Source organism: Xiphophorus maculatus, chromosome 1 (genome assembly GCF_002775205.1).
Source record: "Xiphophorus maculatus strain JP 163 A chromosome 1, X_maculatus-5.0-male, whole genome shotgun sequence".
In the NCBI taxonomy this organism is placed as follows: Eukaryota; Metazoa; Chordata; class Actinopteri; order Cyprinodontiformes; family Poeciliidae; genus Xiphophorus; species Xiphophorus maculatus.
In genome coordinates, this window is record NC_036443.1 from 30,183,449 (window position 1) to 30,197,320 (window position 13,872).

The 13,872-nt window shown below is 36.2% G+C and overlaps 2 protein-coding genes across 4 annotated transcripts in view; one reads left to right on the forward strand and one right to left on the reverse strand.

Moving 5' to 3' along the window:
- Positions 1-309: 309 nt before the first annotated feature.
- Positions 310-5,953, reverse strand: commd7 (COMM domain containing 7). Its single transcript, XM_023329063.1, has 9 exons — positions 5,796-5,953; positions 4,457-4,510; positions 4,223-4,325; positions 3,067-3,123; positions 2,937-2,974; positions 1,559-1,649; positions 937-986; positions 798-846; positions 310-526 (listed from the first exon to the last, which is right to left on the reverse strand). Exons 1-9 carry the CDS (start codon positions 5,874-5,876, stop codon positions 450-452), a joined length of 600 nt encoding a protein of 199 aa, XP_023184831.1. The 5' UTR covers positions 5,877-5,953; the 3' UTR covers positions 310-449.
- A 1,126-nt stretch (positions 5,954-7,079) lies between these two features.
- LOC102235565 (DNA (cytosine-5)-methyltransferase 3B-like) overlaps positions 7,080-13,872 on the forward strand; it is a 34,241-nt gene continuing 27,448 nt past the window's right edge. The window contains exon 1 of one of the 3 annotated variants that reach the window (XM_023341034.1): positions 7,080-7,243. In XM_023341034.1, coding sequence (XP_023196802.1) covers positions 7,242-7,243 — 2 coding nt within the window. In that variant the 5' untranslated portion in view covers positions 7,080-7,241. Of the gene's footprint in view, positions 7,244-7,355; positions 7,440-13,872 lie in introns of those variants that run through there. The other 2 variants (XM_023341025.1, XM_023341041.1) reach the window with 2 other exon arrangements.

The window sequence follows — 13,872 nt, forward strand, 5'->3', positions numbered from 1 at the left end:
AGGTTGTAAAATTGTGTTTTTGACATTAGCGGAATGAAGACAAATTTTCCATTACAAATTTATACTGCTGTGTAGTTTTAAGACTAGGCTCAAGTTCAATAATTAATTGAACTTAATTTCCTGTTTGATAACTAGGATCAATCAGAATGAATGTGTGATTGAATTTATTATTTTTTGTAAAGTGCTTTGAGACGACATTTGTTGCAAATTGCAGCCATTTGAATAAGTAAAATATAATAATTTTTAGAATATAATTTTGTTCATTAATCCAGAAGGTTCAGAGCAATAATCTTCAATCTGACAAAACAGTTTCATTTTGAATCGTATTTATTATCAGATTAAGTACAAATGTTTGGCGTATACACACACCCACACACACACACACACACACACACACACACCCACACACACACACACACACACACACACACACACACACACACTTAAATTCAAGCAAAACACTCCATGCTGGCCTTTGCTCTCTCCATCTCATGCAGGAAGTTGTAAAACTGAGGAAGTGTCAGTTCTGGAGGAAACAACAAAAGGAGACAGATTTAGGTGAAAAATATAAATATCGGTCAGGAAAATGGTGAAAAAGTTGCTACTAATTTTCCAAAAGAAATCAAGAAAAAATAGATTATGAAGCACTTTGGAGATAAAGAGAAATGTTTCACTTTTTATCACTCTAAAACTTGACATTTTTATTTATTTTATGTTGATCTCTCACATAAAATCAAAATAAATTAGAATTTTATTGTTGAAGAAATCAGTCAAATCGATTTAAAATGGAGACTCACCCATGAAAACATTTTCAGTCGAGTTTCCCTTCCTCACCACCAGCTTCAACTGCAGGACAGCAGAGGAACGGTTGGGGTAAAATAAAAATAAAAGACATAAAAAACCTCACAACTTTGGATTGTTTTCTGAAAGTTTTACCTGCAGAAAAATGTTTCCCACTTTCTGAATCTCACTGGTGCCGACAGTCACTGGGAACGAGAGAAAACGTCCCAGTTTGAATCGGAAAACAAACTGGGTTCAACAATTTACCAGAAACACGATTCAAGAAAAAAAGAAAGGAATGAATGAATTAAGAAACAAAAAATAATGACGAAAAGAAAGGAAGAAAAAGACAGACTTAAAGAAAATGATGGATGGATGGATGGATGGATGGATGGATGGATGGATGGATGGATGGATGGATGGATGGATGGATGGATGGATGGATGGATGGATGGATGGATGGATGGATGGATGGATGGATGGATGGATGGATGGACGGACGGACGGAAAACCTTTAAGATATTTCTCATCCTTTATTTCTCTCCGCATATCCCTAAAATCCTGGAAAATCCTGATTTTTCCAGGTTGTGCCAGAAACTCTGCAAACACTTTTTATTATTTCACCATTTAGTTTTTATCTGAAGATCATAAAATACTTGACCATATGGCGGCCATTATTCTTCTGACAGGAGCCAACGTCGATGTTCTGCAGCGACCGAATTTATCCTGGCGAATATTTCCCCCTGCGATCGTTTCGCTACGATTTGAGTCGTCTCACCTCCAAACTTCCACTCCATGTCGACGAGCTGGTTGACCATCAGCGTCTGTCCCACCGCCAGCCTGGACAGCGCAGCATAATGCTGCCCCCACTACAGCACACAGAGAGACAAGATGGCCGCCCTCAGCACACCTCAACACTGTGATACAGTTAGCATCAGCTACATTAGCTGATCTAGCTAAGATTAGCTACATTAGCATTAGTAAAATGTGGTTTTAAATAACCAGACTGTTTGATTTGACTCATAAATTGTTTTCAGATGCTCATATTCACACCTTCACACATGCTAACAATGCTAAAACAAGCTCACTAGCTTGAGTAAAAAAAGAGAAAACCTTTCAAAAATGTAATGATAAATTTGAACTTTCCAGGTTGTTAAAGCTTTTTGCTACAACGGCATAAAAGTTTTTTTGTAGATTTCTGCCTAAAAGTTTTATAAATTTTGTAGAAGTAACAAGGAAGTTTGAGTTTGAGAAGTCAAGAATTTGCTAGAAAAAAACTTAGAAATTTCTAAATTTGAAAAGTTGTAATTTTGCTCCAAACTCCAAAATTTTGACAATCTCAGAAATGTTCGAGGAAAAAACGTGGAAACTCCAGCGTTTTAAAAGTAAAAAAAAAAAAAGTGACTCTGGAACTCAAACATTTTCCAAAAGTCAAACATTTTTGACTTTTGAAACTTTCACTGTTTTCTAGCAAATGTTTGACTTTTCAACTCTGAAAATGTTAAAAAAAAAAGGTTCTAGAAAATTCCTGAGAATAATCTCAAAATTTCTGAGTTTTTCAATCAAAAGTTTGACTTTTCAAACTCAGAAATTTCCTTGATTTTCTAGAAAATTTCCAAGATTAATCTAAAAATTTGAATCTAGCAAATGTTTGACTTTTCTAACAGAAATTTTCAAGTTTTTGGTAGAAAATGTCTGAGATTAATCTTAGAACTTCAGAGTGTCTTAGCGGACATTTACTCTTGTTTTTTTAATATATTTTTATCTACAATGTGCCTAATTTGCCATTGTATTTTGCAGATAAATTAGTCCGAACAATAAAACAGCCTTCTCTGCCATCAGAACCAGAGTTCTGGACTGTAAAACACAAAAGTCAGCGCAGAAACGGTTGGTTTTGGACTTGATGAACGTTTCCCAGCTAGAACGAATCTGACCCATCAGATCACTCATGGTGAAGTCATCACATCAGATTTTCTTTAAATGAATTGGATATAAATATTAATCTGGATGCTAACAGTGAGTAAATGATGCTAAAATGCCTGCTAGTTCTCCTAAATGAAAGTTATCAGAATTTATTTATCTTATGAACTAATCAGAACTTCATCAGAGCCTCTAAACTTACAGGATCCATCAAATTCAAGGGTTTATATATTTACCTGGGAAGAAAAGTGAACAGCTTTCTCATCATTTAGTCCTGAGGGATAAACAGAAAAACCCTTTTTAGTTCAGGTAACATAATTTAACATTTGATTTACAATGAAGTCAGTTAGAGTTTGAAACTAGAACCTAATGTGAGCAGGTCCTCCTTGACTTGCTCGGTCGTCAGGTTTTTCTTCAGAGCCCCTGAGGAGAAAACAGCAGAGTCACTTTAACAGCTTCAAGATAAAAGCATGAATAGAAACGTCTGACTAACTGAAAAACATTAACATTCAATAACCAAAACTTCAACTTTACTCAAATGAGAGCTCACAAACCAGCCAAGTGAATTAGTGCTTTAGTATTCATATGGAAAAATTGATTTAGGGAAAGCTAAGTGCGCTAAATGTTTTCAAACTAGCAAAAATGCTAACCCATCAGCTAGCTTCACTATTAGCAGAATTTTTAACAGTCAAAAACCCAAAATTAAAGTGAAAACTTACAAACCAGCCGTGTACATTAGCACCTTATTTAGGGGAAGCTAAATGCACCAAATGTTTTTAATGCTAGCAAAAGTGACAAACAAAAAATTAGCTCAGCTATTAGCAAAAATCTTAACAGTCGATAATCAAAACTTCAACCTTATTTAACAAAAAGCTTACAAACCAGCTAAGCAATTTCACGTTTTAAAATTCATATGGAAAAATTAATTTAGGTGAATCTATGTGCGCTAATCATTGTCGAAGGTAGCAAATGTGCTAAAGGAAAAATGTACTTCTTTATTATCAGAATTTATAAAAGTCGAAAACTAAAACTTCCCCTTTATTGAACTGAAATATTAAAAACAAGCCAAGTAAATTAGTATTTTAGGACGTATGCGGACAAATTAATTTAAAATAAGCTAAACGAGTTAAATAATTTTGAGGCTAGCAAAAGTGCTAAATTACTAAAGAAACAGTAGAATACTTAAAAGTCGACAACCAAAACTTCACCTTCATTCACCTGAAAGTTCACAAACCATCCAAGTAAAGAAATGCTTTAGAATTTGTTCAGAAAAATGTATTTAAGGGAAGCTAAGTGCGCTAAATGCTTTCAAAGCTAGCAAAAGAGCTAATAAAAAATTAGCTCCAATGTTAGCGGCTTAATAAAAGTGTCCACACCACTGCTGAAAGCATGAAAAGAACCCATAAAACGAAGGCTCTGTAGACTCTTGACTGCTAGCTTAGCTTGTTTGGAGGGGTTATCGGGTAAAATCTCTTCTCTCTGAAAGAAAAAATCTAAATGGCTTCCTGCTAGTTTCTCCCACCTTGAGGGACCAGCAGGACGCTCTTCATCAGGTTCCTCAGCGGACCGGCGCTCATCCCATGTTCCCCTGCAAATTCTGTCAGCTGCTGCACGAATCTGTCCGTCTGAACACACACACACACACACACACACACGCACACACACACACACATACCCACACACACACAAAGGGAAAAGAAGCATTTTACTCTGGTTGATTTATCAAAGCTCAAAGTCTCATTTCTTTTCCACTCACCTCTTTCGGGTCCAGGAGGAACTGGAACAGAATTTCAATCAGTCGACTAAACTGCTGCAGATATTTAAAAAATAAATAAAAAAAACACATTACTTTGTGTAATTTAAACGTTCATCGCCGTCTGTAAGTGTTTCTTGTTGCTACTGCATGTCGTCCTCAGGCCTAAACACTTTATTTATATTTAATTACACTAATGTTTCTGCTTTTATTCTACTAGTAGTTCAAGATAAATATTTGTATTAAATACAGTTGAAATCTGTCTCATAATCATATATATATTAAATGTTTTTCATAGTTAAAATTGCAAAAACAATTTTATTTTTACTTTTACTGTGTTGGTTATTATTATCATTATGCATTGTAAAAAATAATGAGCACTATTACTTTCATAGCTTTTTAAAAATTTTGCTCAATCTACATTCATACACTCAAAAGGCTTGTTGTTATAAAACACCATAACTACTGTTTCTAGGTTTACTGAGGTAAACAAACAGTGCAGTTTCTTTAAAAAATATATCTGAAATCTCAGTCAAATGAAATCTGATTTCACTCAAAATAATAATAAAAAATGCTATAGAAATAAATATTTCTTGTCTAATAATAGTAATTATTATTATATATGTGATAATAAGTCCTTTACTTCTTTTTGGACACTTTTCCATTTTTATTTGCGTTCTAAATAAATTTAATATTTAATTATTTTAATCTTTATCAAAATTCCTTGCGTCTGTAAAAATTGCTCCCTAATTTTTAAAAATATTACAAACAGGTTCTGTTCAAGCTACATATTGACTGTAGAGATCTATGGATTGAAATTATACACAAAACGTGGGTTTAACCTTTGCTAATATATGATTTAACACATTTTCACAAAGGGTCGGGTTTGTTTGGGTTGAGTTTTCCTTTAACAAGCAAAAAAATAACATGAATCTGTAGGGAAGTAAATACTTTTTAAGAGCACCGCACATCCTGTGATGGTTCACTGAGGGGAAAAACTGCTGTCACGTGATGGAAAGTTGTAAAAAGGGCAAAGGTCAGCAGTTTATGACGCATTGAAGCATATTATTACATATGATCTGGTTATTTGAATGAAATTTGAAACGTTTGCATGAGAAACATGAGAACTGCTTAAGATTTCATTGATGTTTGACACTAAAATTGCGCTTTTATGCATTTAAACCTTTTTATGTACCGTTAGTTATCCAAATCTTAAACATATAAAATTATAAATTCCGATGAAACACCTACGAGCATTTAAGATGTTTATAGTTTCCCATAAATCTCACCGGAAAACAGGAAAACTACTCGGTAACCAGCTCAGCGGTTCTTGTTCTTTTACCTGCTCGTTAAATTTGTTCAGATTCTGGAAGTCGGTACCGACAGAGTCCGGTAACACGTCCTTAGCGAAGTGAAGCTGCATGTTTTTGGGCTTTATCCCTGAATAAACTCGATCCGGTGTTTTGGCTGCTGCTGCGCAGCTGATTCCAGGAGACAATTTCCGGGTTCACTGTGGTCACGCGCATGCGCAGAATAGGTTTGACCCTCTGAAAGGAAAAGGACCTAAAAAATCTGCAAAGCAACGTTTTACACGGAGACGTCAGACTGAAAATAGATTAAAATACACTAACAAAATTAACTTACAAGTAACTTTCCACCAAGATATATAAGCTAATTTTAAGTAAATAACTATTTGATATACTATAATGTTCATTTATAAGAGGAAAATATCTCCCTATAAGAAATTTATGATTGTGTTTTAGGGACACTGTAGAAAAAAAACAAAAAAGAGAAAATTTCCTCCCGCAAAAAATCTGAAACATTGAGATCAATCTTAGAAATTTTTGGGAGTTTTTGAGTTTGAAATGTTGAAAATTTGTGAAAAAACATTCTAAAATTTTGAGATCCAGAAATTTAAAAAAAAATCTGAGATTAATCTCAATATTTAGAATTTTTTTCTAGCAAATTTTTAACATTTCAAACTCTGAAATTTTAAAGATTTTGCTAGGGAATTTCTGAGCTTAATTGCTACATTTTTGAGAAATTTTAGCAACTTTTTAGATTCAGAAACTTTTTTAAAAATCAATAAACTTTATTAGATTAATCGCAACATTTCTAAATATTTTCCCACAAATTTTGATGTTTCAAACTCTTTTGTTTATCTCCAATGGCCCTAATACATACAAAACTAAATTAGGTTTCCAGTAAGAAAAGCCCATTTTAAGTTCTTAAAGGTTCCCTGGCAGATTATTTAATCACAACAGTCAAATGTTTTCCTGTAATATGCAAAAATTCTTGGTAAGATTTTGTGTTTTTGCAGTTCACAGAAGTGTTTTTCTTCAGTTGTTGAATGTGTTTCTATCACTTTGTATTTTTGTGTTTTTATTATGTAAAGCATTTGAAATGCCATGTTGCTGAAATGTGCAATAAAAATAAACTTGTTTGATTGATTTTCTTTCACTTTTGGGTTGTTTACTTAAATAAAATCAAAGTTTTGCTGACAAGATATGAAAAAAATCAAGGGTTGTAAGGGTTTGAAGGTGTTTTTAAGCTAAGGTGGAAATATGTTGCTTCCAGAACTGTAGAGCTGCGTGAATGATGGCTTTTTTTTTCTTTTCTTTTTTTTTGCTACTGGGGACAAAATGGGAGTCGACATTTCCACCTTTAAAAGCCTGCGGCAGCCAAACATCCGTGTGGGACTCCAGATCCACCTCGGCTCTCCAGGTCAACATCTTCCTCCTGCACAAGTTTCAGCTGCGGATGCGCGCAACAACCGCGGATATTGATTATGTAAGTAAAACCCGTGTCTGTCGTGTTTGTAACACTTTAACTCATCTGTTCGAGCTGCAGCGTGAGTTTTCTGCGTGTTACGCGCAGGTTGGTTCCCCTTGTAATTCCTGCTCTGCGCACGTGTAAAGTTGGCAGGTCGCTCGACTTTGCCCCATGTGCGCAGATCAGACCCAGAGCTGCTGCAGAGTCCGCTCAGGTAAGACCTTAAACATCATCTGGGGAAAACTCTGAAACACCACTGGAAGGTTTTGCATTTCCCTCTCTTATCCCCGGACGTTTATTCGCGTGTTTCGCAGCTGTTAGCGGGTTTAGTGTCAGGAAAACTCCGCTATTTTGCGTTCAAAGTGAGCTGTTGTACAACCGCGTCATACATGGCCGGCTCACCGAGGAATGAGCTGCAGATATTTGACTCCTTCATTTTGTGCGCTGAAATCTGTTTTAATCACCAATAAGCGGGAGTTTTTATGTAAAACAGCAGATTTTTTTAAGAGTATGTGGTTAAGTGTTGATTGCGCTTCCTTATTTCCTGGTTTTGGACATGCTCAGGTATTTGAACATGTACAGACGGTGGGGATTTTATACTGGCTGAACTTCCTCCTCTTGCTCCTGTTATTAACCGGTGTTATTAAACAGGTTTGGAGTTAGAGATGAAGAAGCAATGATTTTTTTAAATCACAGCATGTTCCAGGGAGATGCAAATCAAGGCTGGAAGAAAACGGGAGGAGACAGGAAGAAATACTGTGATTTCCATGCAAGTAGCCAATTTAACCAATAAAGTGGCAGAAACGTTTAATTCAGGAGATGCAGGCATCATTGTGGGTAAAAATGATCTGATGGGACCAACGTCTACAGAACCCAGCATTGCATAAGGTTCAAATTAACTGCAATATTTGTTAAACTTTCTGTGAAAAACCAACCAAACCCGTTGAGCAACCAGTTTCCTCCTCACCTGTGGGGGCGCTGCACCAAGAATCACTGAGAACAGAATCCTCTGAAGAAGACAGTGAGCGCAACTTCCTCCTTCTTCACCAAATGAGACTAAAATGGAGGCGTCAGATTTTAGCGGTTGAAGGATTTCTCTTTATCTTAGGCAAAAATTTCTCCATTTCTCCTGCTAGCGCTAGGCTAGCATGTTTGTTTTGGTTGTATTTACCCAGAAGGCCCTGCGCTGTAGTCCACTTCCTGCTTTTGGAGCGGTCTCCGGTCCACTTGGTGTTCACATATGCATTCAACTGAACCAGAGTTCACTTCAACCAAACCCAGACCGACGTTTGGAGGTGGACTAGAGTTAACTTTGTCTAAAAACGTAAATATCTCGTTTTTTCTTACTAACATACATGTACTAATATATACTGCCACCTGCAGGTGGGAGGTAGCACTTCAATGTTTTTTACCTTTTATGCAGAAAGTTTGCAATAAACTCACACTTATGCATTAAAAATGGGCAGATCCTTTGATTTCAAAGCCCAGCAGCTTTTTTAATCCTACTTAGGTCTGGACTTTGACTGGGGCCGTTGACACTTCTTGATTTGTTGTTGTGAATTTGTAAACATTGTCCTGTTGATATGACCCAGTTTGGACCAAACTCCACCCCAGAAGAACACAGACGTCAGACAGCAGCGCACTGTTTACAGAAGGAATAATGGCGTTATTATAATAATTAGTTATAAATATAATAGTTATAATTATTATTTATAGTTATTACAGTTACAAGTCAACACTTGCTTTTAAATTTCTGCTCAGTCATAAACTTTTAGCTTTTCCAAAAGTGTTTTAGTCTGTTTTTGTTTCCTTGCGAAGACTAAATATGTACGAGTGAGATGTTGTAGATCAAGGGTGTTCAAAGTGAGGTTCGGGGGCCCTTTGTGCTCTCTTGTTTGAATTTATGAGGCCCCCTCGACTACAATTTGAAAATAAATTAGGACCAAACTATGACTTTTAAATCAAAATCTACTTCGATTTAAAAATTACAGCGATCATCTGGTTTCCCTCTGTTGTCATGGTAACCATGACCACTAAATTACACCAGTATTAAAACTTTGCTGAATACAGCAAGCTTTAAAAAAAAATATAAACATTCTGTTTTTATTGCTGAGAACAGATGAAATATGTTTTAGTTTAACAGGAAACCGGATGTTATTATAATTCTGATTATTCGTTTAATTAAAATAGTTCATCCTCAGTTTATCGTTGAGTCACAAATTTTACTGGACGATAAATTGTCCCTGAAGTTATTGCGATAAACGATAATATTGTCGTTTTGAGACCATTTTTAAATAAAATAATGATAATAATGGCGTAATTAAGCAAGAACACATTCAAACTTTAAATTGATCTTTGATCTTCATTAACATTAAAATTCGAATGAACATTTAACATTTTAAATATTCAAAATAAATAAGCAAAAGTGCAAATAAATTGGACTTTGAAGTCTCTGTAAATAAAACGGCTCCAGTTGAGTCCAAAGCAGCAGAAAAACAATAAATCCTACAAATGGAAAGTATTGAGTTTGTTTTAATTTAATATTGAATGCGACAAGCTTTGTTAAGTAGATTAAAGAAAATCTCATTTTTGTACTTGGTTTTTGAAAAAGATTTGTTTTGTTTGTTTTGAGGCAGCGTGGATGTTTTCCATGTATTTGTGTCCATCGTGTCTGGAGCGAGACCCGCGGCGCTTGGCTGCGGGGCCGGTTCTGGACGGGAAGGGGCCATAAAGTAACGAGGGCCGAGGAATGCGGGCCCAGAGAAAGACCCGAGGGGCTCGGCTCCCCTTCACGCACACATGCACACCGTGCAGGGAGAGGCCGGTCCCCTCCAGCAAAGCGGACCCTAATCTCTCGCCACCGCGCGGCTTTGATGTGATCCCCCGCGCCGCCGCCTCCTTGTCCTCCCTGACCCCGTGTGGTTGGCCCCTCGCTCTGCCCTGCGCTCTTTCTCTGCTGCTTTATTTGAACCTCTTTCTTTGTCACTAAAGACGCAGAGAAGTTATGCGCTGAGGATACAACGTTTCAGCTTCTCCTCGCTGTGGAAATGTTTGTTCGTTTTCAGCTCTGTAGGAAAATAATGAAACTCCTGACTCAAAACTGAAAAACATGTCAGGATACAGGAGTTTCATATCAGTCGATATTGATAATTATTGATTAGTTTGTTGTCTTAAATATCTGAAATACAGATAAACTGGTGGAGTGACCTTTCCAGTTTTATCCACAGTTTTCTCTCTGTGTTTTTTTATTTTTAAGCAGTTATAAGGCGAAACCTTAAACTGCTGCTGCGCCAGTTACTCAGCAGGTTGTTGCTAGGTAACCGAAGAGTGAGAGAGTTATCACTTCAGAGTATCCCAGCTGAACCTGAACGCAGCATAAGCAGCTGTTGGGAAAATTTCCAAGTTTACCCGAACAGCCGAGGCCTAGTCCAAGGCTTCCCAAACTTTTCCATGACTTGGCCTCCCAAAGAAATTAATCTGCAGACGGTGCTAACAAATCAACTTTTACAATTTTGTTTTTATAATTATTTTTAGGAAAACAGAGATTTAGGGTCCCGTTCGTCACAGTCTGCGACAAATACTATTATTTCATATCCAAATTGCTTTGACTAGGCCACTAATCATCATTGTCTTGTGTTTGATCAACTTTTTTATTCTATTTTGCTGTTTAATGAACCTCTTGGCGCCATGTTGAATTCCTAACAGGAAGTTGTGTTTGTTTTGAAGCATTCTGATTGGCTGACAGGTCTTAGCTTTGTGCTACACCGCCCTCTGTGGGTTTGGCATGTTTACTGCAGCGGCGGATTTGTGCTGAAAACTTTCCTGTGCGTACAATATTATTTTTTTAAACAATATGGTGAAGATATTTGTTGTTATAAAGACTCTGCTACGTGGTTAAAATGCCTGAGTCTTTAAAAACATGAAGTTTTTTAAATTTCTCACATTTTAAATGTTTATTATTTACCACATGAGACTTTATGATTGTAAATGTTGACCAACTGTCATTGGTTGAGCTGACCATGAACTGCACTGTTTATCAAATTATTCTGGATTAAACTGTGGGATAATCTGACAGCAGAACCAGTTGTAGTTAAAAGATTGGACATTTCCCAGAGAAATACGTTCTAAATTGACTTTTTTTTCAATCTATGCTTCGTTTTTGTGTGAGAAATAATCAGACTTTGTTACGTTAAATGCGATTTTGTTCCCTTCAGGTTGTTTTTGAATAAATCCTGAACCTGGTGGATTGTTTTTGCTGCGTTTTGATCCGTTGCTGAACCGGCCACGGGGCCCGCAGGATCATTTCCATCCTGGTGTCAGATACTTTGTAGAACTCCGGATGTTCCCAGTCTGTCTCTTTTTTGGTGTCATGATAAAGATCTGAAAAACTGAGTTGGAACAGAATGAGATCATAGCCGATCAAACAGCTAATTAATACTTCCCCAGGCACATTTTCTGGTTTTATCTGTGAGGAATCTGTGTTTTTCTCACAGTTTGTCCCATCAGGGTGTTAATGTGGGTGTTAGGAAGTTTCAGTAATGGGAGGTAATTGTTCTCCTGGTTTGTGGAAAGTGTAAATTCCTGCTGATGTGACTGACAGGATGGATCATTTTTACCTGAATAATATCAAAATGGAAGTGGATAAAACTGGACCAAACTTGGTTTATAACTTTGTAATTTGAAACGTCTAAGCCTGATATGAAGAAGCTTATTAGGGTTTTAATTTGCCTCATTGCCTCTCTAATCTGCTTATTATGTAGAGTCGGTGTTGTTCCTGTGAGAGGTAAAACGTAGCTAAACAAGATGGCTCCTTATGCTGTTCGTAAAGTTAAAAATTTACAGCAGAAATTTGGGTGTTTTAGCCCCTAAGAAAAGAAATGTTTTAAAGTTAAAGTTAATTTCATTTATATAGCACCTGGGTAAATAAAAATTAAATAAAATGTAGGTAGTCCACTTCCAGTTATTGACAAGTGAATTTGCAAAAAGCAAAATGTTTTTGTCTGTGCTAAATATTTATATTGAACCTAATATTAATCCTGCTAATTAAATAGTTAGTTTGTAACTATGACATTTAGAAATGAATGAATAACATGGTGAAAATATAATTTTGAAAAATGAACCTCAATTTTTCTCTAAACAGGCTAAATAACTAAAATTAAGCGTTAAATTTTGTCCCAGGTCAATGTTGGAAAGTTGAGTGGAAGGAAGAAGTGTGTACCAGTGACGGTGGTAACTGTAATGTTGGGGAAGCATCACAACCGTAGCTCAGCCATTTACCAGCAAATATGGCAACACTTGATGTTTCTGTTTGCAGATAAACTTTCTGAAGATGCTGATTTCATTTTCCAGCAGGACTTGACTCTGACTCATGCTGCATATGTTAGCAAAAGACTTGGACTGGCCTTTAGCCACACCAAGTCAGGCTAAAGGTAACAACAACTGTGTGAAAGAGGTGGGCTGCTCTTTCTAAACACATAATAGGTTCATATATTTAGTGTTTTTTATAAATTAATTTCGTGCCAATTTCTTGGCTCTGATTCAGGCTGCCCATGTTAAAGCAAGCTAAAAGCTACAAAACTAGACATTTTTCTCATGCTACGGGTAAAAAATTTTAAATCAATATTCAGTAATTATTGACTTAAAACAAAGTCTTACATTTTACTGAAAAGTTACTTGTACGTTTGTTTTGTTTTACTCCAGGTGTGGAAAGATATTTGCACTGGAAACCAGATAAAAGTCCTGAGAAAGATTTTGTGTTTTTGCAGTGAAGCAGTCGGCACATTCATGCTTAGGATGTTTATTTGGTCACAGGAAATAACTTCACTCTAAAAACTGTGGTATTTTTTCCAAAAACCTGTCATGCTGTGGGGATATTACTTCATGCTGAACTCAAATCTATAATCCATAATTCTGATTAAAAAAAATAAAAAGAAAGACTGGTTCCACTGGCAGGTTGTTTCACTTGTGGAAAAAATATCTCAGTGAAATAATCTGCCAGTGGAACCAGTGTTTTTAAAAAATCACTATTAATAAATTATTCTCTTAAAACAATCTCCTATATCCTGTTAAAAATATATTTATAAGTTATATTTACGCTAGAAATAATTGGTAAGATTTTGTGTTTTTACAGTGTAGGTCTCGGTTTAGTTGAAGTGAACTCTGGTGTGGTTTGAATCCATATATGAACGCCAAGCGGAGCAGAAACCACTCCAAAAGCAGGAGTGGACTACAGTGCAGGGCATTCTGGGTAAATATAACCAAAATCAACGCATTAGCCTAGCGCTAGCGGGAGAAATGGCCCGTGAGCTTTAGCTAACAACAAAAAAGAAATCCTACAACCGTTTAAATCTGACACGACTCAATTTTTGTTTACATTTGGTGAAGAAGAAAGTCGTTCTTGTTTTTCTTTGAGTGGTTCTTGGTGCAGCGCCCCCACAGGCGATGAGGAGAATAGGTTACACAAAGAAAATTAAAATGTTACAAATGTTGCCAATCGAATCGAGTCTATGGACTATCATTTGTGGAAAACAGCCATCGCTTAATAGGTGAATGATGATGCACTTGTTGATAAAAGTTCAATAACTTCACAATATGTCACCCTGCACCATGTGCTAAACGTATTCACTGCTGTTTGATGACTGCTTGAC

What these genes read in the sequence shown, in the direction of transcription:
- commd7 (XM_023329063.1), bottom strand. Translation starts at nt 5,876, where the DNA reads ATGCAGCTTCACTTCGCTAAGGACGTGTTACCGGACTCTGTCGGTACC. An exon ending in CATGGAGTGGAAGTTTGGAG is followed by an intron (nt 987 to 1,558) that starts GTGAGACGACTC and finishes TCTCGTTCCCAG; the next exon opens with TGACTGTCGGCACCAGTGAG. An exon ending in GACTGAAAATGTTTTCATGG is followed by an intron (nt 527 to 797) that starts GTGAGTCTCCAT and finishes TGTTTCCTCCAG; the next exon opens with AACTGACACTTCCTCAGTTT.